The following is a 25257-nucleotide window of genomic DNA, read 5'->3' as shown; positions in this document are numbered from 1 at the left end:
TTAAAAATGTTTTAAAACACTTGTAAAAAAAGCCAGGTGTTTTAAACGTGGCCCACGATGTGTTTCTTTGTTAATTCAACATAACATTTTCAGCCACTGAACAGATTTCTATGCACAATAAACAAAATGACACGGATTGAATGAAAAGACAAAGTTACAAAACACGCAAATAACCACAAACTATCGAACATCAAGTATCAAAATGTGTTTTAAACATGACTGAAAAAATGTTTAAAACACTTTGTTTTAAAGGTTTGAAACATTTGTGAAAAAACAAAGCCTTTGTTTTAAACATGCCAACCCTGTTTTATTCCGACATACCTGTCTACTTGCAACATATCAGTTATTTAATTTGTAATGTGTAGACAAATAGAAAAAGCACATGCAGTTTCAAATTCGATCGGTTACAATCACTGAGCAGACGAACTTGGAACCTTAGATTCGCCAACTGTAATTACATCCAGGTACGCAGAAGGAACAGGGAAACCCAAGAGCGAGTGGAGCTCTGTAGAAGCGAAATTGAACATAGTTATTAAAAAACACGAAGTTGCTGACCAAGGCAGGTTATTAAGATATAAAAACACTTAACAAGTAACGATTCAACCCTGTATCAGGGTCTTCCTCAGACGAAGAACTAATCTACAAGGCTTAATTATATTACAATAGTTGTTCAGCGTACGAAGCAACGGTTTTGTTTCATGCTAGTGTTGTTAACCGCACTGCATTAACCCTACACAACCACACAACGTGGTAATAGTATGCCTTACTCGGACGTACTCGAAACATGGGTGACTTTTAAATAGATTAGTGATTTAATCTTTTTGTGATCAACTTCCCATTGAAGTTTCCAGGTTCGAATGCTAGCCTGGGAATGGGTGGTATTTTCCGAGTGTCCTTTCATCAAATCATCTCATCCTTACCGTCGCAATTAGCCAAAAAGTGGAAGAAAAGCGACGAAAAATAACGAAAATACAAATACAACTGCATGTAAAGTTCAGATATTTTCATCTAACATAAATTGAATGGGTGGCATGGCCATCCACAACTGAAAAGCTGTAAGTTATTTTTGAAGTGCGATTGATTGTTGGATGTCTCCTACTCATAATATCTTTTTCGGGACAGTATCAGACAAAACGAACCACTTGTTTTTGGACCTATAATTGTTTGATGTTCTCGACGTTGCCATGGTGTTGATAGTTCTACAAGGAATGCGGAACTGATGTACTCTTCCGTAGATCTTCCCCAACATTGTGCGAGTTGTACCCCGAGAATGAAAGAATCTGTCATTATTAGCAAGGTCGTACAACGGTAAATTACAATCCGCTTGAGCACGTTTTCGATGAGTTCTTCGTCGGGAACTGAAATTGACCATCCCTTCTTTTCAGTCTTCTTTCTGTTGTCTTCTACTTCGTCTTGAACATCACAGACCAGAGTCGCTGCCTTACATGCTTCAATTTTCTCCATTGTGTTTTCGTGAGAAGATTGCGGGATTCCGAGCTTACGTAGGAAACTTCAAGTAAAGGCATTTCTTAACAGGTGGTGATTCTCTCTCTCCCTTCCCCCCCTCTCTCTCTGTTAGAGGAAAAGGGATTGGGAGAGAGAGTCAGAGGGATAGGGATAGGGTGACCAGACACATACATTTAAAAAGGAGGCCACATAAAAAAATAGGACACCGCAAAAAATTGCAGCATATTTACCATTACCATTAATTTCATAAATATATTAAATGTTCTTCTTCCAACATATGGCGGTTATTTCTGAGTAAACAAAAAATAATCGATCAGACAATTCGATTATAGATGGCGGGGAAAGAACTTCCGGTTTGCGCAATTTTTCAATGTAAACAAGTGGAATACAGATCGTCACCGAGCTTATTTGATTATAAAAGATCTGATACAACAAGGATAACTTTTGAAAATTTTAAGTGATATCGAGAAACAAATGTACCTAGAAAAGATTGGCAGTTTCCCGGATCCTTTGGATGAAGATTTACGTAAAAATAGTAGTATTTTCCAAATCAATGTTGATCTTCTACCAACAGTTTCGTGTTAAGACTTCTGCAGGTTGAAATAAAGCTTACATAAATTATAAACATTGAAATACTTCAATTTTAGAACAGTCAAATGTATAATTTTCGACATTGTGTACGTGTAGTCAAACACAGTCCCTTTAATTTTATCATATGGCTTTTAAAGAGAGCGTCGTCAGAAATTTTTGTAGGGGGTAAAAGGCCAGTAATAAAAGTAGAATAGTAGAAATAATAATAATAATAATTACAACTGTTATAAATGTTATACAATAAATAATTACTAAAGTAATGAAATAAACAAGTTTTATTCTAAATTTACTATTGTTATTTATTTATTAATGCTATTCGAGTGCATATCCAGCATAACAGTTACAATACTGAAATGCACAGTTATTGTATTTTATTATTAACTTTTGCAAGTGTCATTCAAGAAAAGACTTTAAAAGTTAGTAAAAGTTTTACTAATAAAGTTTACATTGATTACATTAAATTATAAAATTATAATTTTTGGGATTCTGGATGATTATAAACAGTTTCAATTTTTAAATATAGTCAACACATGTTCGTTAGACAATTATGATTTTCGAAACACGTAAAATATTTTCATTTGAATTACTCCGGTGATGTAATGTCGAATATAGAGCCTATTCCCTCGTGTTTGTGTCCAGTCTTTTCGCTTTACTGCCTAAATTCACCGATTTTTCCGTATCAGATCTGTCTGAAAACTATGTATAGATACACGAGAAAAAATATTTGTTCCCAACCCCGTGTTGTAACCAAAAGCCACATAATGATTGTCGCCTTTTCTTAAGACACTGCCTTTACACCTTTGAACTCCACGTTATACCATAGGGAGAGAGAGTCCGAGGGATAGGGGGGGGGAGAGAGTCAGAGGGAAAGGGGAGGGAGAGAGAGAGAGAGAGAGAGAGAGAGAGAGAGAGAGAGAGAGAGAGAGAGAGAGACATATACATATACATACATACATACATTTGCTGGTCGGTCCCCAAGTGTAAGGATGGTACCGAGACTTAACATTGTCTCGTCTCGTTAATGAAGAAATAATGTCTCGTTCTCTGATTCATCTCGAATTCTAACCTCCAGTATCATTCTCGTGCCAGCCTCCGTGGCAGAGTGGTCAGCGTCACCCGCTACGAAGTTCCAGTCTCGAACAGTGTGTTCGTTACGTCATCCATTTCATCGTACATAGTCTTTCCCCCGAACATGTCCTCTTTTTAGAAAATAAAAGGGCGCCGGGCGGATTTTCTTTTCAGAGTAAAAAAAAAAATCCGGGTTTTGTACAAGAAATAGAAAACGTTAAAGATAAGCGTAGCAATAGGTCGATATGAGAAATATACAAAACTATCTTCGTGCATTACGTTACCTGGGACTCGAACTCGTATTTGAACGTGATATCATATAGCGTGCTGTTGTCGCGCCATTATACAAAGCATTTGAAAACCGAAATGCCGAAACGAAAATATAAGTTTACAGTTGAACTTAATACCAGTACAATTGTTTTCGAAATATTTTGTTAAATATAATTGGACGAAAAAATGACTGACCGGGGACCGTCTTAAATCAAGTTTTAAGATCTTTTTGCGAGAACTTTTACCGAACTGTCAGAATATACTGTAAAGATAACTTATTCCAAAGTTGTAATAAAGCATAAACAAACACACTGGTGTAGAAATGTTATATATGTGCTAATCAATTCAATTTTTTGCTGAAAATTATTTTAAAATGTACTGTTATTCACTCCACAAAATATAGTAATCGTGGTCACTATTGGCCTAAGATTTAGAAAAGCGACGTAAAATAATTGAAAAGGAAAGAAAGTTCCTTTCTTCTCTCGAATACCTCCCCCCCCAAAAAAAAATATGTATAAAAATTTTAAGAAATCGAGAACAGATCCTACGTTAACGGTGCTTGCCGAAAAACGATTGAACAAATGCAAAACGAAAGAATAAAGTAAAATTTAATTCATTATTTTATGCATTAAATATGTTATTTTTAAAAAATAATTATTGCATGCTTGTCTTCACATTACCGACGTGGAAAAGATGGATCTTGTGGAGTTTTATTTCTATTATTCAATACCGGTACGCAGATTTAAACATGAGGGGAAACTACCAAAAGGTGGTGCAATAATGAGGTGACTTAAGAGAACCATTTCCGCCATTTCCCTTCTGAAAATTTGTAAATTTTGTTTTGACCGTCACGAAGGCTCGACTCGATGAGGTTAGCCAAAGAGGCAGGATAACAACGCTAAATAAGAAAATTGTAAATACATTCACTTTGCGTGCACAATTTAATATCGCTTTAATGTCTACTTATAAGTAGAAACAAATCTGGAATTTACTCTGAAAATCAACAATTCAGTGTTGTCTAAATTCCTCAGAAATTTGCCTCTTTCTGCTCAAACTTGATGGCGATCTTCTCTAGGTGGAAGAAAACACTATTCAGTGTTTCAAACCTTACATACATTTATCTGATTTCAAATTGAGTCCGCAGTTTACTCAATCCAGTTTACTACTTCTGTTTGTTTGTGTATTTTAGCTGTTTTGTTTATAGTTTCTAAGTTCATGGAATTTTCGAGATGGGGACCATCTCAAAGTTGACTACTCTGATGGAGCTGAAGCGCAATGTTGCTAAGTTTACGAATTCTGGACTTCGAAAAATTTTCGGGGCGGTCAAAGAAGAAGTTGAGAAGTGTATTGCAGATCATACCAATGTGTATCGAACATGTGAATATGTACATATTGACTTATTTGTGTTGGTCCCCTGTGTGAACGTTTTGAATGCATTGAATCCTGCGGGAACAATGTTTCACAAAAGTAGAAATGCATGGTGTGCAAGTGGTTTGTGTGGATAAGGGAGGGTATGGAAGTGGTACTCAATTTTTACAAGGAAACTTGCTCTTGACGAGGTAATTTCGCATCTAAACGACTGAAGAAGGAACAAAATAACGAATTTTTGCAAGATGACTGTTAGCCAAAACGGCCTGAATGTCGCAAGCTCTAGATTGCCAGTTGATAACAGAAAACAAATGAAATGCATCTAACGCTGGCCCCATCCAGCACAACAGTTATAAACCACAAATACATACCTTATCATAGTGAATCATACTGTTCTCAGCTGTGAGATTTGACAAACCTGGGTACAAGTGCTCGACAGCCAATTAGGGGACAGAGGGGTAACACGGAACAGTGTGTAATGCCTAACACAACAATTACACAAACTGGCAACATTCTGGATCAGTTTCTCGTCAGTTTCTTTCAATTTACTAAGCATTTATATTGAAAGTTAGAGATAGTGAAGCAGCTCTTTTTGTGGGGGTGAAAAAGTACATGCGTCCATTGTAAGTAAGTAGCTGTTTCATTGTTTAGTTTATTCTGAAAAGTTGCCATTGACTTCGATCATTTTTGTGGGCTAAATGAAGTTTTGGTGGTAGTGCAAAACTCCATTATTTTGGTACCAGGGTTAACAGTGCACAGTTACATTTGGTATTATCCCACGGTAGGAGTGGTACGGTCAGATGCATATATAGATGGAGGCAAGCCAAGCAGCACTTTTTCACCAAACTTTTGTCACTTGATACATACTCAGCTTTGGAGTCCATGAATATACAATTCTCAAACTCTGCATTGGCCCCTCATTTGGGGTATTTGATCTTCCAACGGAGAGATGAGCTCAAAATTGTGTTCCAAAGAATATTAAAATACTGGTCCCAGTACTGATCTAACTGTATACATGCGACATTTGCCTTGTCCTGGTATGAGCTTGGATGTTTGCGAGTGTTCGATCATGTTTTTTTCGTTTATAGAGAAATTAACATGTGTTGCTTTTAATGGCTGGAGCTTACAACTTAGTAAGGAGCTTTAGTAGGCAACCCTGTTTGTTAACTTTGTGAAATAATATACTCTTATTTTACCCCTGAGTTTCACATTTGCCCATACAATATTTACTTTGTTCTACAAATTCCTATGTATAAATTTTGCAAAAGCATTTGATTTATATCTCTATTCTTACAGTTCTCCTTACAATCCCTTGATGCAAGGAGACATGCTGCCTTATCGGAATGAACATCGCTCCAGTGTCCATTCAAATGGCTACACCTCAGGTATGTAATCTGATATTCACTTGTTCAAGTATGCAAAGAACATTTTTTTAGCATTGGTTAGGTGAAACAAAGTTACATGAACAAAAGTAATAAAACAAATTTATCTTCAGTGGCACCAAGGAGTTTTAATATTTCTTAATAATTAATTAAAAATAATTCTTATTAATTTAAAGAGAAAGCATTGCTTTTCATTTTGAGTGCCATGAAGACATACGGGCAACAGCCCTTGAGGGCCAGGGCCTAACTACTGTCTGCTGGCCTGACTCCCACATGCCTCAGCAGAGATGGAGCCAGTCATCCAACCAGTTACAGGGTGATGTGTGGTCAGTACGACGAACCCCCAGTCGTGGTTGTGGGTTTCCGTGACTGAGTTACACTACACATTCATAGCTCCCCAATTTCCTCACGATGGTGGGTGGCCACTGGTCCCATACACTGGCCGAAATCTCAGGAGAAATGTTTTTATGCTTTCCCCATAGAGACTTGAACCAGCACATGTCCCACAACCCGAGCCCAAAACCTGATGCCTTAGACCGCACAGCCATGGTGCAGGATGATATGCGAGTAGTCTTCAGCATATCAAGCTCAGCCATGCTGTGGTAAGCACCATTCTCCAGTTGCATTCACTGCATTCACCCCTACCCTAGAGCTGCATCACAGTAATTCCCACCTGAGATAATAGACAACTGGGAATTGAACCCCTGTGTCCTGCGTGGCAGTCAGATTCCCTACCAGCTGGACCACTGCTCCTCTTATTAATATAAGACAAGTAATTCAGCAAGTTTATGTATATTCGTGCACACACACACACGTGTGTGTATTGGGTAAAGGGGAGGGTAAGGCAGGACAAGGCACAGTTTTTGGCAGAAAATGCGCCCATCCTCTGAGCCCACAAGAGAGAAGTTATTCTCATATTCAATCAATCCCTGAAGATTGGCATAATGTTGTGAAAGCTAGAAGAAACATGTAACTGCAGAATCTTAATTAAATTTGGCTATAAGTTTTATTAAACCATGATCATAATAGGGTGATTGCGAAAGCCCGAAGATGTAATTGTGTGACAGTTTATACCTTTGTAGTAATCATGTGTGACCCATGGATTATTGACTTTATGGTGTTGAAAAGTCGTGGAGATGTCATGGAATCTACTCTACAGTTTGTTGTATAAATCTTGATGGCAGAAATTATACTGTTTCTAGGTAGCTTTGTTCAGGTTTAAGATATACTGTTTGAACCAACTGTAACTGGAAAGAAATTATTCTGATGGACTTCAAGCATTTAGTCATGCCTTTTCATTGGCTTGTTTGATTTCCTGCTGAAAATGTTTAATTCTAAGCATATGCATGCATGTATGTACTATTTAGGACAGTTATGTCCCTATCAAACTGGGCAAGCCCTTGGTATTATGCTTTGAATGAAACTCTTCAGCAGAAGTTAAATAAGCCAATGGAAAAGCATAACTTTAACTCTAACTAACTAACTAACTCTCTAGCCTTCTTAAACCCGAAGGTTCATGGCTGCAGCAACACAGGCCTTCCATCTTTCCCTATCTTGAGCAAGATCTATATACTCTTTTCCATCCCTATCGATTTCCCTTAGGTCCATCTCAACGTTGTCCCTCCATCTTAGTCTTGGCCTTCCTACAGGTCTCTTTCCATCAGGTTTCCCAATAAGAATCCTGTAATCTCCTCTTTCCTCTCCCATTCGTGCCACATTACCTGCCCACCTAAGTCTTCTTGATTTAATTATTCTAATAATATCTGGACATGAATACAAATTATGTAGTTCTAAATTATGTAACCTTCTCCACTCACCTGTCTCCTCATCCCTTTTAGGTCCAAACATTTTCCTAAGGATCTTATATTCAAATACTCTCAATTTATGTTCGTCTTTCAATGTAAGGGACCAAGTTTCACATCCATATAATACTACAGGCAAAATTACTGTTTTGTATATTTTAACTTTTAGTTTCTTAGATATTAAACGAGAAGACAAAAGTTTATGAAGAGAGAAGTACCATGCATTTCCTGAATTAAGCCTACTTTTTATTTCCTCTTTAATATAATTTTCATTTGTTAATATTACTCCTAAGTATTTGAATTTGGAAACTGGTTCAAACGAGTTGTTATCAATAATTAGATTTTTTTTATTATTACCTAACACTTGGTTTCGGCCTGTAACCATATATTTAGTTTTCTCTTTGTTAACTTCCAAACCTATCTCTTTAGCAGTTTTGAAAAATATTTTAGCATTATTCTTAATTGTATTCACATCATCCCCCAGTAAGTCTACATCATCTGCATATGCTAACAACTGAGTCACACCATTTAATTTTAGTCCTTCTTTAGTTTCTTTTACCTTCCTAACAGCATATTCTAAGGCAAAATTAAAGAGCAATGGAGATAATGCATCTCCTTGTTTTAACCCATCATGAATTGTAAATTTGTCAGACATATTAATACCCACACGAATTTTACTTTCTGTTTCACTGGTGCATATTTTTATCATCCTAACAAGCTTCTTAGGTATTCCAAACTCTACTAATATATTATATAATTTATCTCTTTTGACCGAATCATATGCTTTTTTGAAATCAATGAATAGCTGATGGACATTTTGATTATATTCCCTTTTTTTTTCAAGTGTCTGTCTAATGTGAAAAATTTGATCTGTAGTTGATCTGTTACGTTTAAATCCACATTGATAATCACCTATAATTTCATTAGCATATGGGGTTAGTCTTGTTAAAATAATGTTAGATAATATTTTATATGTTGTTGAGAGTAGAGAAATTCCACGGTAATTATTGCAGTTCATTTTATCACCTTTTTTAAACACAGGAACAATTATGTATTCTTTCCACTGTTGAGGGATTTCTTCTTTATTCCATATTAAACAAATTAATTTATGAATTTGACATATTAATGAATTTCCACCATATTTAATTAACTCAGCTGGTATTAAATCAATGCCAGGTGCTTTGTTATTCTTTAGCCTTTTAATAGCATCTTTAACTTCAGTCAAGTTAGGTTCTGGAACTAAAGGTTCTGCTGTGTGTACTTCATTCACTTCTGATTTATCTCCTATATGGACATTTAAAAGGTCATTAAAGTAGTTGTTCCATCTATTTAGAATATCGCTTGGGTCAGCTAAAAAACCGTCTTTATCTTTTATCAAGTTTACTTTAGGTTGCCACCCCTTTCTAAACTCATTTACACTTTTATATAAATCTCTGATATTTTTATTTTTGCTGTTTGTTTCAATTTCGTTAATTTTTCTTTTCAAGTAATCTCTTTTTTTACTTCTAAACGTGCGGTTAACTTCTCGCTTTATTCTATTATAATTGTTTAGATTTGTATCATCAGAGTTATTTAACCACCTAAGTCTAGCCTGATTTCTTATTTCTATTAGATTATGACATTCATTATCAAACCATGGCTTACTTTTTCTCGGTTTATGGTATCCTATACTTTCTTTAGCTGCTGATTCTATTGCATTACGTATGTGCTCCCAATTCTTATTTACATCTGTTTCATTTATATTTTCATCATCATTTAAATCCTGAAAAATATCAAATCTATTTGACAGTTTAATTTGGTAATCTTTCTCAATTCTTTCATCAGTAAACTTTCCTGTATCAAATTTTATAACTTTTAGATTTTGTTGCTTATGGTTTAACACTGAGAGTCTTTCTCTTAATTTAGCAATTACTAAATAATGGTCACTGGCACATTCCGCACCTCTATGCGTACGAACGTCAATTATACTACTTTAACTCATTGAGTTCTTTCATCATAATTTCTCTGCAGTTGTAGTTTGTAGAAATGGACAAAGAAAGTTAATTTCTCCTGTCTCATTGTTAGCATTATTATTTTAAAGTCACTTTGGAGAGGAGGGGGTTGAAACCCCTTTCATACCCTTGCATACTATTACTAGGACAAACAAAAACTAAAATTGACAATAAAATTGTTAAATAATAACACTGTTCTACACACATTTTGTTACAGAAATGAAAATACCCATTCTTTACTAACCTGAGGATGCTGAACACGAAAATGACATTAAAAAAGTTCGATTGGTTCTCGTTTTAGTGTAACAGGCAGGGGTTGGGGAGAGAGGGCACATTCAAGTGACCCAGCTCAACTTTAGTGTATATGGCAACACTGCTGACTGTCTGGCATGTGGCATTCCAGTATATCACTCCATCCTTTGCTGTTTCAGATCCCCTCAACATTGGCCAGTTTGCATTCAGTTCTGCAGAGTATTGTTAGATTTTGTATATGCAGTATATTCAGCAAGGTGGCAACACTGGTGGTTGTTTGGCAACGTGGCATCCCAACAGCACCCCATTCTGACATGTTATGTATTCAGGGAAGTATTTCACCACCTGGCTGCTAGCAAACCCCACAATAAAACTGACCAACTAACTCTCTAACCTTCTTAAACCCGAAGGTTTATGGCTGCAGCAACACAAGCCTCCCGTCTGTCCCTATCTTAGGCAAGTTCAATCCAATCTTTTCCTTACCAATTTCCTTTAGGCCCATCTCAACTTTATCCCTCCATCTTCGTCTTGGCATTCCTACAGGTCTCTTACCATCAGGTTTTGCAACAAGAATCCTGTAAACCACAAGATAACACAGGCCAAATTAAATGACCTAATCAGGGACTTTGAACTTCCTAAAAATAAAGCCGAATTTTTGGCCTTAAGTCTGCAACAATGGAATCACCTGGTGGATGATGTAAAGGTACTACTTCCTACAGACAAAGAATTTCTTCCATTTTTGGAAACAAAAGGGGACCTGACTGTGTGCCATGACAAAGGATTCTTTGCATCAATGAATATATCACATAAGACCGAGGACTGGAGACTTTTTATTGATTCCTCCAAGTTCTGTCTTAAAGCAGTTTTGCTGCACAACGGTAATGATCTAACTTCAATTCCTGTTGTACATGTAGTTGACATTAAGGAAACTTATAAAAACATGAGAGGCATTCTTCGGTGATGGTTAGTGAATTGCATGGAATGCATTTCGACAAGTGTGTCATTTTCTGGGGAACAGGAGAACGAAGAACTATGAACAACTCTTGGAGAATCTTCTGATGTCTTACGAGAAGACTGGGTGGGAATTCAACAATCATAGTATTATTTTTTATTCTTAGTTCTTTGCTGTTACTGGTTTTTACTGTTCACTGGATCTATTTCAGTAAAGAAAGGGTACTTTCTCCTACACAACAGAAAAACATTCTTGTCGAGGATTCAGTAACCATTTATTTCAAGGCCGCCCACAGGATTTTTTGTGTATGGAGGGGGCGACAGTGTTTAAAGTGGAGAAAACATAGAGCTATGCTTTCCCCCAGTTAAGAGATTATCATAAAGCATCACCAGCACTAAGTTAATTTTCATAGACGCTTGATCAGTCTTTCATGGCACCTCTCATCTGTTTCCACACTATAATTTTAAAAATTTAAATTGTATTAATTCATCCCAGCCCCTGGCCTCCTGTTGCAGGCACTCTTAATATATTTATCAAGTTATGTCACATTGCTTATGATTAATTCTTATGTAACATGAATTATGCTTATCTCGACCATAAGAGCTAATGCATTTCTTAGGGGTAACATGAATTATGCCGTAACTTGAAATTAAGAGCCGATCTTAGAAAATGAAGTGCATATTCGTGTTCAGGAGGTCAATTTCATTAAGAAACTGCTACTTTCCTTTCTGTAACAAAAAAAAAAAAAGAATTAAATTTGTAGAACAGTGTAATCAACGTGAACTATTAGTAACAACAAGAAAAAGTGGGATGAGACATTACAGACAATTACTTAAAGATATGGACAAATTGTAAATCTAAACTTTTAGAAACAATTGAATTAACTACAGAACAAAGTAACAAAATGTCATGCTGTACATACTGGTTAAAGTAACAGATAAGAATGCAGACAGCACAAAGTTCTAGCCCTCCCTCTAAGTAGCATATAGGTTCTTTTCTTTTACATAATGCAATAAATATGCCTTATGTTATTCAACTGCGGCATAAAGAATTAAAAAATATTCATGCATAAACTATGCCATCTCATTCTTCTTTCGTGAATCATGTGTTGACAAAATTGTGTACATCCTAATTATACTACACAGCATGTCATGATCAGAATTTTTCAGAAGATATGTTATTTATCTTTGCATGTATGTATGTATGTATGTATGTATGTATGTGTGTGTGTATATATATATATAATATGGATAAAAGAAAGGAGGGCCAAAAGGGCTAAATAAAAAGCAAAGAAGGAGAAAGGAAACACTCACCAGACAGTGAAAAAAATTAGAATTTTCGCAGACTATCGCTGCATCTTTGGCGTAAGAAAAAAGACTGAACCGGAAGTTGGAGATGTGGCAGAGTTGCCAGGTCTCGATTGTAGAAGAAGTAGTGCATAAAACGTGTTACACACTATGCTTAAAAACGTTTTATGCACTACTACTTCTAAGATCGAGACCTGGCAACTCTGCCACATCTGCAACTTCCGGTTCAGTCTTTTTCCTTACGCCAAAGATGCAGCGATAGTCTGCGAAAATTCTAATTTTTTCACTGTCTGGTGAGTGTTTTCTTTCTCCTTCTTTGCATTTTATATATTCCATTATGATAGTCTGCAGAAGCAGAAAAACAATGTAGAATGAAAGAACACTATATATTATAATAATATCAACATCTACAATTTTTCATTTTAGAATCCCAAAGCCATGTATCCAGCAAGGAGGCACCAACATACCTCATTGAGCATCTTGCTACCTTCACGGTGTCGAAAGAGACGGGTATTGTATATCCTGCAGATGGAATGAGACGTCTGCTACAGCTTGAAAAGTCAAATGGAATTTGGTCACAAAAAATGCAGATGCGCTTGGATAGGTCCTGGGTGCTAATTATGGACTATGAAAGTGGGGTATGTAATGACCTTTGCTTCTAATATTTAATGTTTATGCTAACATAAACATAGTAGTAGTAAATTTTCTAGGTTTAGTATGGCATAGATGTTTTTTGTGTTTGTATCCTCATTTATTTCATAAATTTATCATTTAATTTCATTGTTGTGATTACCTTACAAACGTAGAAAGTTTAAAGCTACCCTCTGCACATTGCAAAATGCCATTAAGGCATATGAGGTGGGGGATGTGGAGGTAGGATCTTGCACATTATCAGTCACAGCCATTTTTGGTGATGTGATCATCATGATGCTCTGGCCTCCTTAATTTCATCATTTGTAATTTTTGTCATTTCTGAGATAACCAAAGTATTTGTGCCTTAAACCATTTATTCATGCGGTTTTATTTTATACAGTTTCTGATATTATCCCAATTGACACATCTGAATTGATAAATTTTACTTCAACTGATTTTTGTAAATATTAAAATTCTGATGAAAACTTATCACAAACTTTTATAACAATGACTTAATAAATATAATTTGTCTTAAATATTGCTTGGCTTTGATTTTTATCTAATACAATTTTATATTGCTGAAAAATTTATTGTTTCATTAAGTAAAGTATCGAATATTTGTGTATTTGGCAGTGATCAGAATGCTACATTTTAAAAGTAACTTCGTTACAGCTACCGCTACTCGTGCAAAAATGTAGCTTTGCTACAGCTACTGCTACATTTACCAAAAAGTAGCTCGCTATGCTACTTGTGTGCGCTACAAGCTACTTCGTTACTTTTGCGCTACTTCTGCATAAAAAAACTTGAAACAACCACATGGATATTCAAAAGAAGCCACTAGTATGATAGCTGTACTTACTGCAAAGTAAATCATTATTTATTTTAGTTATCTGGATATTAGATTTATTCTATTCTAATGAAATAAATTACGCAGATATCTATAATGTAGATTATACATTATTTCCATGTAATATACTTTGTCTTTATGAAGCTCCTGCAAAAGTAAGCGTTATTGTCAAATTTTCTTCGACGCTGTGGTCACATTCAAAATTTTCCTCAAAAAGCAAAGAAATGTAGCTGTAGCGAAATTTACGCTATAACTACAGGAATTTTGTAGCTTTGCTACAGCTACAATTTTCAAAATGTAGCACCCCTACAGTTACTGACTACAAAATTTGTGATATGTTGTTCAGTTGTTTATCTCTTTCATCTTTATTTTTCAGCATTATTTTTAGCCTATAATTTCCATGTAATGGGTACAATGCCATATTTTTAACTTCTGATGCTTAATGTTTATTTGTGGAGTTTGTACTAACTTTTAGTTGAGTAGAATAACTATAGGCAGCATTGAGACAGGTTGTGAAGGGCTGCTTTTGCACCCCATATTTGATGCCCTGTGGCCCTTTCCACACATGCAAATTTCCTCTAAGAATATCATGAGAGAATGCTATATAGCGTATATTGTGATATTGATGTGCTTCAATTTTTTGGTGGGGATGTTCATGTCCAAACTATAGGGCCAGTTACACAATTACTGTTGTTTAACTGCAATTCCAAAACAATTTCTTTTAGCTTGGTCACAATTTATTTTTCCATTTCAAATGGGGTCCTATCTAAATTAATTACAAACTTATTTGCAAGTTATTGTCCTTCTTCCTAAATATTATATTATCTTCTTTCACATTCTATATTTTGGTTTTTTTCTGGGTTTTGGTTGTATTAGCATATAAAATGTTACATAAATTTTAATATTGCTCTCTTTGTTTTATGTATAAATGACAAAAAGTCACTGTATTATTCAAAACTGACTCAAAAACAAAACATATTAAGCTTAAGGGTACTCCTTCATAAATTCATGTGGATTTAATAATAATTTTAGTGATAATATAATAATAATAATAACCTGACTGTGAGCTATTTTGTTTGAGACTAAATAAATGTATTTTTTTCATGATTATATATATATATACGGAGTTCCATTTCCCTAAACTCCAAATCCTCATACTGCCCATGATAATAACACCTACTCAAGGCAGAAAATTTAGATCTAATTGACTAGGTGTAAAATTTTAATAATATTTGTTTCTGTTGTTCTTATCCATTTTTTCCCCTATTTACAGGCTGTAATGGAACAATTTCCAGTCGCACTGATACAGGAACCAACTGCATTCACAAGTCATGATCCAATGGAAATTTATAATAATATTCTTGTGTTCATTGTTGGGCAGGATGGTGGTGGACATCGGATGTCAACAACTAGATCAGAAATGCACATTTTTCAGGTAACTTATATTCATTAATTATCAACAGAATAAAAAAAATGTGAACATGTGTTGTTTCAGTTTGAATCAAGTTCAGCTACATGGTGGTGTATTATTTTTGAAAATATATTTTAGTGAGACAGAAATCAATGAAAAAGTATATAAAATATAAAGTTTTAAAGCAATTAATGTGAGTACTGCATCCATTATAACACTGTATGCAGAGGCCATTACAATCATCAGGTTCTTGTTTATTAACAAATTTGATGCCATTTAATAAGTTGATAGAACTTCATTTTGATTTGTTTATCACAATTGCTCATGAGAAACTTTGTTGCAAGTTGAAAGTTCTATGAAACCACTTCCACTTTGAAGTGATTGGTCTCAAGTACTTATTCTTCAATCTTTCAGACGCGGTCATGTCCACATTCTTCATCAGGAAATCCCATGAATTAAAATGTTAAAGATTACAATGGTTAAAATAGAAAGGATAAAATGAGCCAAGATCATGTTAAACATAAAAACTAGTCTGGCCCATCAGTTGAGATCATTTTTGTCAGAGTCTGCATGTCTTGCATCAGATAGTACATTTTGCAAGTTTTTTTTTTTAAAAAAAATCCTATTTACATTATTATCAGTGGCTATGCAAACATCCAAGAAAGTGGTGATCCACTAGTCCTGCCATGTCTGTTGCTTCTGCACTAATGTTAATAAATAGTTTGATACTAATTAACAGCACTATTTCAAATCTGCTTCCATCCTTTAATTTCTCTGTGTTAACAAGGATTGCATCAATCAATTATAGAAAGTAAATAGTGTCATAAATACACAGCCAGGTATCATGCACTTAACCAGCAATTGTTAGGAAATTGAACTGTAACCTATTTTCCGTGACTTATGCCCCAACCCTCATATAAATTAAAACAATTGAAGATGTAATTCACAAAACTACTTGGAAAATTATTGCTTTGTATTTTTCAATTCTAAAGAATCTTTGATAGTATATGAGGTGATAAAATATTATGACTAGAATTGTAACATACAATACCTGAATTAAGTCTGTTTCCTCTTTAATATCATTTTCATTTGTAAATACTACTCTTAAATATTTTTATTTAGAAACAGATTCAATTAGGTTATTCACAAAAATAGCATGTAACACCATGTACTGAGCAGAACACATTTGTCTTACGTATCAGAGAGCAGGAACACAAAAGGAAACACAGCATACACAAAAATAAAACTTTAAAAGTTCGATGTTTCAATAGCTTCCTGTCTGCATTGTCAGGAGTATACTTCTACAGAACTTTTAAAGTTTTATGTGATTGCAAGAAACCTAAAGTTTGTCCTGAAATTTTACATGCGTGTACCTCCAAGGCAAAACAGAATGTGCTCATAGCTGATGCTGAAAATGGTCCCCTTCCACATCCAAGTATACTTGAACACATCTCTTCAAATTGTGGAACACTTTTCTTAAAGTGCTGTTGGTCATGACTTCAATCCAGCTGAGTGGTTACAAACCACATCATACTATGATACCAAGGATTCTGGGTTTGAATCCTAGCCTGGACATGGGTGTTCTTTGGTACTCCCTTCATCAATTTTATCATATCATTGGTCGGATGACAAAACAAGGTATCTCAATTTTTTTCGATATTGAGTTATCAATATATCTGTGGTTCCACTGGTGCCCTACATCACCTGACGAAGTGGCGATAGCTCAAATCCAACTAATATGGAAGTTATGGAGATTTTTTTATTTGGTGTATCTCAATTTCATAAGGATTTTGGTATGACATAGCAACATATCTTGACTTACGTCGTTACGTCAGACCAAGTGAGTCCTAAACTGTATCACAAGTTCGCATATCTAATTTTGTTTACAGTAGCAGAATGAAACAATACAGAAAATTTTCACAAAAGGAGAAAAAGAAAGTAATGCAGAAATGTCTATTTCAACATTTACAAATCTGCGAAGTCGCAATCTAATAATAGCAGCAGTCTGAAAAAGGATAATGAAAGCAAGAGGTAAAATGAACATTGATACCTTTTGTTGAAGGAATGTCATATATTTCCTAATACAGAAATATATTGGACTGTTCGTAAGTTGGAAATATCACAATTCAATGAAGCGGCACAATTTTCCGAAGAAGGATTAAAGTTAGCATTGTGTGTAAGCTCTATTACGCAATATCAGACATTGTCAAAAATTCTCCAAGCTTTCAACTTGCCCCAGATCATTTTACGATCAGCCACCTTAGGAAGAAGATGGCCATCTTAGTACTCTGGGAAGATGGCTGAATAAATATTGTTTCATCAATTTAACTACATGTGCTAGAAAAAAAAAAGGAACATCGAAGCCGGAATGTCTGTAAAACTTTACTTCCCTCAAGAAAGGAAGTGGTACAAAGGGACTGTTATAGAAACCATTAATGAAGAATCTGCTGTATCATTTGATGAATACTATGATGTGTATTAAGGCCCAAAAGAATATCTTTTGATTAATAAATCCATGTAATCTAATTGCTATTATTGCATAAATTATTCCTAGAGGCCCAAAGCTTTCTCTGTCTCAGCTACTGTACAAATGGAAGGTATATCATTCCCTACACAAAAGCAGGGCGAGAGTGACTTTAATATCGACAGTGAAGTATTTGAAGATGTCAGTGATCCGGATGATCCCGATTATGTGCCAGGAATATTGCAACATTGTGAAGCAAGAGGATGTAAGGATGCAGTCTTCACCTCTTGTTCCAAGTGTCGCATCCTGCTTTGCTGGGATGATTTCATTCAAGATCGTGGCTGTGCATTTCACAAGAAACTGGTGCTTATTGACTATTCAAAATGTGAGGTAAACAAAGTGCTGATAGCATTGCCATCACTACGGACCACATTGCAACAAATCCTGAAAATGTTGATGTCAATGTTTTAAAAAAAGAAGCCGTTACTACAGCTTTTCGAAAAGAAGGGAAGAAAAACTAAGTAAAAGGTTACGTAATGAAGGCTATGAATATATCAGTTCAGCTACAGTTGTTGGCCAAAAGAAGAATAGGATTGCAGTGGCTACATTGATGTGTGTAATATTAACAGCAGAGAACAAAAAAGAAATTGGAAGCCCTGTGTTGCTGCAACCATAAATTTTTGGGTTTAAGAAGGCTAGAGAGTTAGTCAGTTAGCTGAGATTTTTTGAGCCACATCATTGGCAAAACGAGAGAGACACGTCCACAGTCAGTGTCATCTCCAGGTTGCTAAAGCAAGTTGGAGAAATCTTTGTACCATCTCAGCTCGTACCCGTCATCCAACTGACACGAAGAAACCTTCCATACATCGTGCACACAATGCAGATTGAAGATTTTCTAGATTTTAAGGCACTTGCTGATGATCTTAGGATTTTCCAGCTTAATGTTTAGTTGGAAAGATATTTGTGAACTACGATTTCAGAGAAGCAAACCACACAATATCTACATGAAGACAAGTTTACTGCAAGTGGATCCCGCAAAAATCTAAGTGAAGAGATATAATCCTAAGGAGATAGTTGCAAGAATGCCACTTCTTTGCAATTGAACAAAGAACCTGTGAAAATAGTGCATGAGAAGTATGTGGAGTTATCAATGTGTGCTGGTCCTTTTCCCATGGTTTGAAACAGTGATTGTAAACAAGATTACTAAAATTTGAACCACTCAATTGATCTGTTATCCATAGAGGCACATATTTTTGGTAAATAAAAAAAGCAAAATTTCGGTAGAAAAACTGAGTCAATTTCGGGTTCAAAAGCGGTAAATAAAAGAAAATTTCGGTGTTAAAGTGGTGAAAAATTAGATAAAAAGCAGTATATAAAAATACGTTTTGGTTTTAAAATTGTGAATATTATCCTAAAATTGATTTAAGAACTACACTTATTACAAAATTAACATTTCACTTCTAATAGCACATTTATGTAATTATCAGAGTATTCCTGTATGAAGGGGTCATTTTTTGCTTTTCAAATATTTACAACAGAATTAATAAATTTTCTGTGAATTGCATAACTTGCAGGATAATTCAGACCTCGGAAGGTGTCGCGCCGGTAAATAAACCCTAAATTTCATGTTTAAGAGTTCATTTCGCATTTTGCAGTTCAGTTTACAGTATTTCGTGACAAAACATGGTAGCAAAATGCATCTCACACCTTTCAAAAACATGAAAAATTAACAATACAATGTGTTTTTTGACATTTCGTTTTTTCGTCAAAATATGCATTCCCCTAGTTATCCAACAACGTGTTTCAGGTCACTGTTCCACAAAAAGGTTTTCTTGATACTAACTTAATGCAAACAAATTATTTATCAATATTGTGGCATTGATATGAAGTAATTTTGCACTTTTTGTTTTTTAATTGTACTTAGTAGTGAAAAGTTTTGTACCTTGTCCATTGTATTTAGAACATGTAAATCTAAAGAACTTCAAAATAAAAATAACCATTCAGTTTGGAAAGAAAAGAAAATAAACAAATAAGCTTCACAGACAAAAACATCATAAATATTATATGTATGATTTTAAAACAAGATTTGTCAAATCATGCAGCTGCAACTTGATACTAATTTGTCAAAGATATTTCTGAGTGATTAATAATTACGGTCTGATCTACCGACGTGTCTCGACAAATTATGAAATTTTAAGCACAAAAAGCAAACATATGCAACATTCAACCACACAATTTTATTGCAGGAACATAAGTCCCTTTCACAACAAAATAAAATTTATCAGGAGCAAATAGTACTCTGACTACTATCTACCAAAATGTGTGTGAAAACGTTTTTTGCTTCTTATGAAAAGTTGAAAAAAACTGAGATACATCGTTATGTCATCCAACCGATGATATCATCACTCAATCTTCAATGTTGTGATTAGCCAAAAGTGTCAGAAAAGCAAAGTAAAGTAAACCAAATCAATCAATCAATATTGACTTCAATCTCTTGACATATAGCTTTTTTCAAAGCTTTGATTGTGTGGAGTTTATTTCTGAACACTTTTTCCTTCAATAAGCTCCAGAGGAAGTAGTTGTCTGGGGGAGCTCATGGTGGCCAAGGATTTAGGATTTATATATAAAGCAGCAGCCCTCATCTTGTTGGAAATATCAATTAGCCAGTTCATCATCTGTTAATTGAGTGACATACTCATAGAATATATTTGCAGGTAGACTTCCATGGTAACTGGAAGAAAAAAAATAGGGTCTATTATTAATTTGCAAGACACTAAACGATACCACACACTGTGTGTATTGCATGAGGACTTCTTCTGCCCACATACACATGTTTTGAGAGTTTACATAGCCACTTAAATGAAATCATCCTTCATCTGTAAAGCAAGTGAAGTTTAAAATCTTAGAATTCTGAGTAACAAAGTTTTGAAACCATAAGCAAAATTGCACATATTTTTCATTGTGCTTTGGTTGCAAATCTTGAACACACAACACCTGGTAAGCACATAATTTTGAGTTCGTTTTGCAGATTTTTGACATGTAGAATATTGGGGATTAGCTTCTCAGGAAAGTCTTCACAATGATTTTCATGGTGATGCCAGTAATCTGCTTTTTTCTCCTCTGTGACCATGCTTCTAGTGTTTCTCTAACTTTCCACAAATTTCTTGATGAAAGTACACATCAAATTCATTCTGAAATGCCCTTTGACAAATGGTACTATAAAAGAGCCTGTTTGCCAGTATTTATGAATAACAAACTCGTGCTGTTTGATTGTGTACATTGCAGTCACTAGATATTTGAGCCCACACTACTGAGATGCAGCATTGCAAAACAATTGTTTTTTTTTTCACGAGATTTGAAATTCATCAGACCCCCATGCAGCCAATGCCAGGATGTAACTGTACAAAATGGTACCTGAATATTGCCTGATATGTTTTCCATTACTGTGGAAAAAATTGCACACTTATTCTGATACCCTTTCCAAGAAAAAAAATATTTTCCAATGTAGAGCACACAAGCACTTTTTCAGTGAGAAATTCAAAATTCGCCATACTAAAATTATTTTTTTTAGCTCTGGAACTAAGATTGCTAAAGTTAAAATTATACCTCATTTTGTTCAGTACACATTGGGCTATGTCTGCATAGAAAAAACAAATTTTCCGTAATTTGTTAGAAGAAGAAGATGACGAAAGAAAAACATTGATGAAATTTGAAATTCATCGGACCGGCATGCAGGTAACGCCAGGATATGAAGGTACAAAACAGTACCTACATATTGGTCCAAAAGGTCCTTTTAGTGTGCTCTTCCTTGGTAAAAGTGTGTTTCCAATCACCAGAATTGCGAAAAGAGTGATGTTGTTAAAATCAATGAACAAAAGAACAAATAATGCACACAATTTTCAGAACATCACCTCACCCCCAAATATAGCAAGAATGAATTTAAACTTTACTAATTGCTAATTACATACCTCAAAAGTCATGCAGAACTCAAAACATATATCTCTGACTATTGTCAGAGTCACAGTATGTACAAAAAATACCTGTAGTTACATTATGAAACAAGTCATATAAGGGTTAAATGTAAGTGATCATCCTCTGATGTGTTTGAAACTAATAATAAATTGTCAGTGAATAGTAAGTGGTGATTGCTTCCTCTTTGGTGTCTAAATTCAAGTGATTACTGTCAAGATTTCTACAACTTACAGTAAACCATAAACTAGCCTTGCCAATAGAATATGGTAATTTTGTCACCTGATAGTCAAGGGTTCCTGGGTTTTGTACCCAGTAGAGGAACATAGTGTTTGAAATCAGTCCCAATTAGCCTATCTCTGCATAAATGAACCTGGTAGGTTGTCCAAAAGGCCAGTTACCCCCCTTGCAAGAAAATATTGTTAATCTGCCCCTGCAATGGCTTCTCAGGTCAAACTGCTCCACTTCAATCACTCCTTGCTAAGGTATCAGTTTGAACTTGACTCGTGTGTGCAAAATCCCTGTCTGTGTTGGTGTCATCACACTGATAACTACTCGGTAAACAGTCTTAGTCTCCTGTCCTTACTTCTATCCTGATGGTATATGTGTAGAAGCATGCATATTTCGTTTTTGATGAAAATATGAAATGTGAAATAACATGCCGTATTGTTCATTTTTCATGTTTCTGAAAGGTGTGAGGTGCGTTTTCCTACCCTGTTTTGTCACAAAATTATGCGAAATAGACTCTTAAACACGAAATTTAGAGTTTATTTACCGATGCGACACTATCTGCAGTTTGAATTATCCTGTGAGTTATACAATTCACGGAAAATTTATTAATTCAGCTATAAATATTTGAGAAGCAAATATAAATTCCCTTTATACAGGAATAAATGTAATACTCTGGTAACTACATAAATGTGCTATTAGAAGGTATATGTTTATTTTGTGTAATAAGTGCAGTTTTTATTTCAAATTTAGGATTAGATTCACAATTTTAACACCAAAATGTCATTTTATATACCACGTTTGATCTGATTTTTCAATGCTATAACAACAAAATTTTATTTTACTTGCTGCTTTTGAACCCGAAATTGACTCTGTTTTTGTACCGAAATTTTACTTTGTTGTGTACCAAAAATATGTGCCTCTATGTATGTGATATCCCTGAAAGGTTGATAGCCCCTCTAGTTTTTATTATGGTCAATGATTTTTACACCTGTAAGGCCATGTACTTTTCTGTACAAGGTGTCTTATATGCATTTACTCATTTATTCCTCAAACAGTATTGGGCATCATTGCAAAATTCATATAGTTTATGCATTTACACATACGTTCAGCATTTTGTGGGCATCCCCAAAGAGGGAATTTTGACCAGATTGTTTGTAAATGGTGTATTACAATATGAAATTTCACTAAAACAGGTTCTCACATAATTGACGCATTGTGCTTGAATATTTAATTTAGTTCTTAATTCGGTTTGCTGTATTAATGTTTTGTTTGTCTATGCAATGTCCAACAAGCTAATAATTTTAATTTTACATTTTTAGTGTCAAAGCATATCTGCTCAGGACTTAGTAGAAGACTTAAAGTTGCTTATGGTTGGAAAGATGCCACCTGCTCGCAATAACCTCAGGGGGTCTCGGCATATACCCCCACCTCCTGCAACACCCCCACCAGAACCACCTCTCAATGGAGTTAATGTCAGGGAGCAGGTGTCCGTCTTTAATGCAGCTGCACATCGTAAGTAGACCATTTATTTACTCTATGTATTCTATTTTCGTTGTGTCTTAGAGCATAAGTTTATTAGTGTTCTTGGATACCTTGTGTGCTGCTCACTTCAATTGCTTCGACCATTTTCAGAAAGTAAACAGGAAGGAGTTAAGTAGGATAATGGGCCATTCCACACCAGATCAACACAATTTTTACATGAACCTTAGATCCCAGAAGGTTAACAAAAATGCCCTTGTAAATTTTAATAAATGTGAAAATTGGCGGGAATCAAGTTGCCCCCATGTTACTCCTGCGATGGTTTTTATCAGACATGGAAAGCACCAAATATTATATGATCAGGTGTTGGAAGCATTTAAGTTATTACAATGCTAAGAGCCTTAAATTTCAACAAATATTTCATTAATCCTGTAATGTGTTGCATGGGTAATCAGTTCATGTTTGTGTGGAAAGCATATTGTTAAGGGGGTTATTACAGTCACGTGCAGCAATTACAAATAAGCTGATGAAGAATCAGGTTCGCAATAGCACAGACCTGAGCACCCAATACAGGCACTAACGGAATAGATATCTTTACTCTATTCTTAATACCAATCAAAGTAAATCTCCAAAGCTGCAGTACCTCAACGTTAACTATTCCCAGTTCAGGTGAGCCTTCAGCATAGAACGTATAGCAGAAGAGCTAATAACAAGGCAGTATTCTAAATGAGTAAATGATACTGCATTGTTCTTCTGAATGCTCCAAGTCAAGAATATATTTTGAATGCTCCAAGTCAAGAATATATTTTGAATGCTCTGAATCAAGAATATATTTTTTGCAATTGGCTAAAAGTGGCAGAAACATGAAGTAAAATAAACCAAATCATTCATTGAAGAATATATTTCGAGTACCAACTTATACTTGCAACTAAACATTTGATGTACCATGCATTGAGCGGAGCCCTATACCTGATCTGCCTAACTTAACAAAGAAAACATTTAGGGATGTAATACCCCTTTGCACCTTATGTCACATGACATTGTAACAGTAGGGCTGTGCAATATTTCGATATATCGTGTTGATATTTTTAAAATATTGAAGCATCAATATTGTAAAAATAATGACATTGATGTATCGACATCAATATATCAATATTGATATTATCGATATCTATGATACCTACACTATCAATATCGATGATAATGTCATTCTTCGATTTGTCAGTATTACAATACACATTGGTCTAAAGTATACATAGTTATGCTCAGTGGTCGAAAGTAGCGTGCTACTGTAGCTAGCTACAAAATTTGTAGCTGTAGCAGTGCTACATTTTGAAAATTGTAGCTGTAGCGAAGCTACAAATTTCCTGCAGTTGTAGTGAAAATTTTGCTACAGCTACATTTCATCTCGGCATTTTGAGCTGAATTTTGAATGTAGCAACAGCGAACAAAAAAATTCGACAATAATGTTTACTTTTGCTGGAGGTTCATAAAGAAAAAGTCTATTACATGCAAATACGGATAATCTAGAGTATAAATATCTTGATATCACAGATTATAGATATCCACGTAATTTATTTCATTAGTATTTGAATAATTATAATATCCAGATAACTAACTGACAGATATAAATATATTCTGGCTAACAGCTACATTTTATTGAGCTGCATCGCTATTTTGGTGAGAAACATGCCTCGTTTGCAGTGCCCCTGGGAAAAAAAAAAGCCTTGTTTGCGCCACCCCCAGAAACAAAACCTGTGGATGTCCATGGTG

General features: G+C 35.0%; 1 protein-coding gene across 6 annotated transcripts in view; it reads left to right on the top strand.

The window, feature by feature from the left end:
- LOC145984007 (epidermal growth factor receptor kinase substrate 8-like) overlaps nucleotides 1–25257 on the top strand; it is a 265201-nt gene that overhangs the window by 132521 nt on the left and 107423 nt on the right. For all 6 annotated transcript variants that reach the window (XM_083117305.1, XM_083117306.1, XM_083117307.1 and 3 more), the window contains 4 exons: nucleotides 6061–6149; nucleotides 12877–13088; nucleotides 15204–15365; nucleotides 23325–23517. In XM_083117305.1, the coding sequence (XP_082973431.1) occupies nucleotides 6061–6149; nucleotides 12877–13088; nucleotides 15204–15365; nucleotides 23325–23517 (656 nt within the window). The remainder of the gene's footprint in view (nucleotides 1–6060; nucleotides 6150–12876; nucleotides 13089–15203; nucleotides 15366–23324; nucleotides 23518–25257) is intronic.

This window comes from Lepisma saccharinum, chromosome 2 (assembly GCF_977018435.1).
Source record: "Lepisma saccharinum chromosome 2, izLepSacc3.1, whole genome shotgun sequence".
Classification (NCBI taxonomy): domain Eukaryota; kingdom Metazoa; phylum Arthropoda; class Insecta; order Zygentoma; family Lepismatidae; genus Lepisma; species Lepisma saccharinum.
This window is presented reverse-complemented; position numbering and strand designations above follow the sequence as displayed.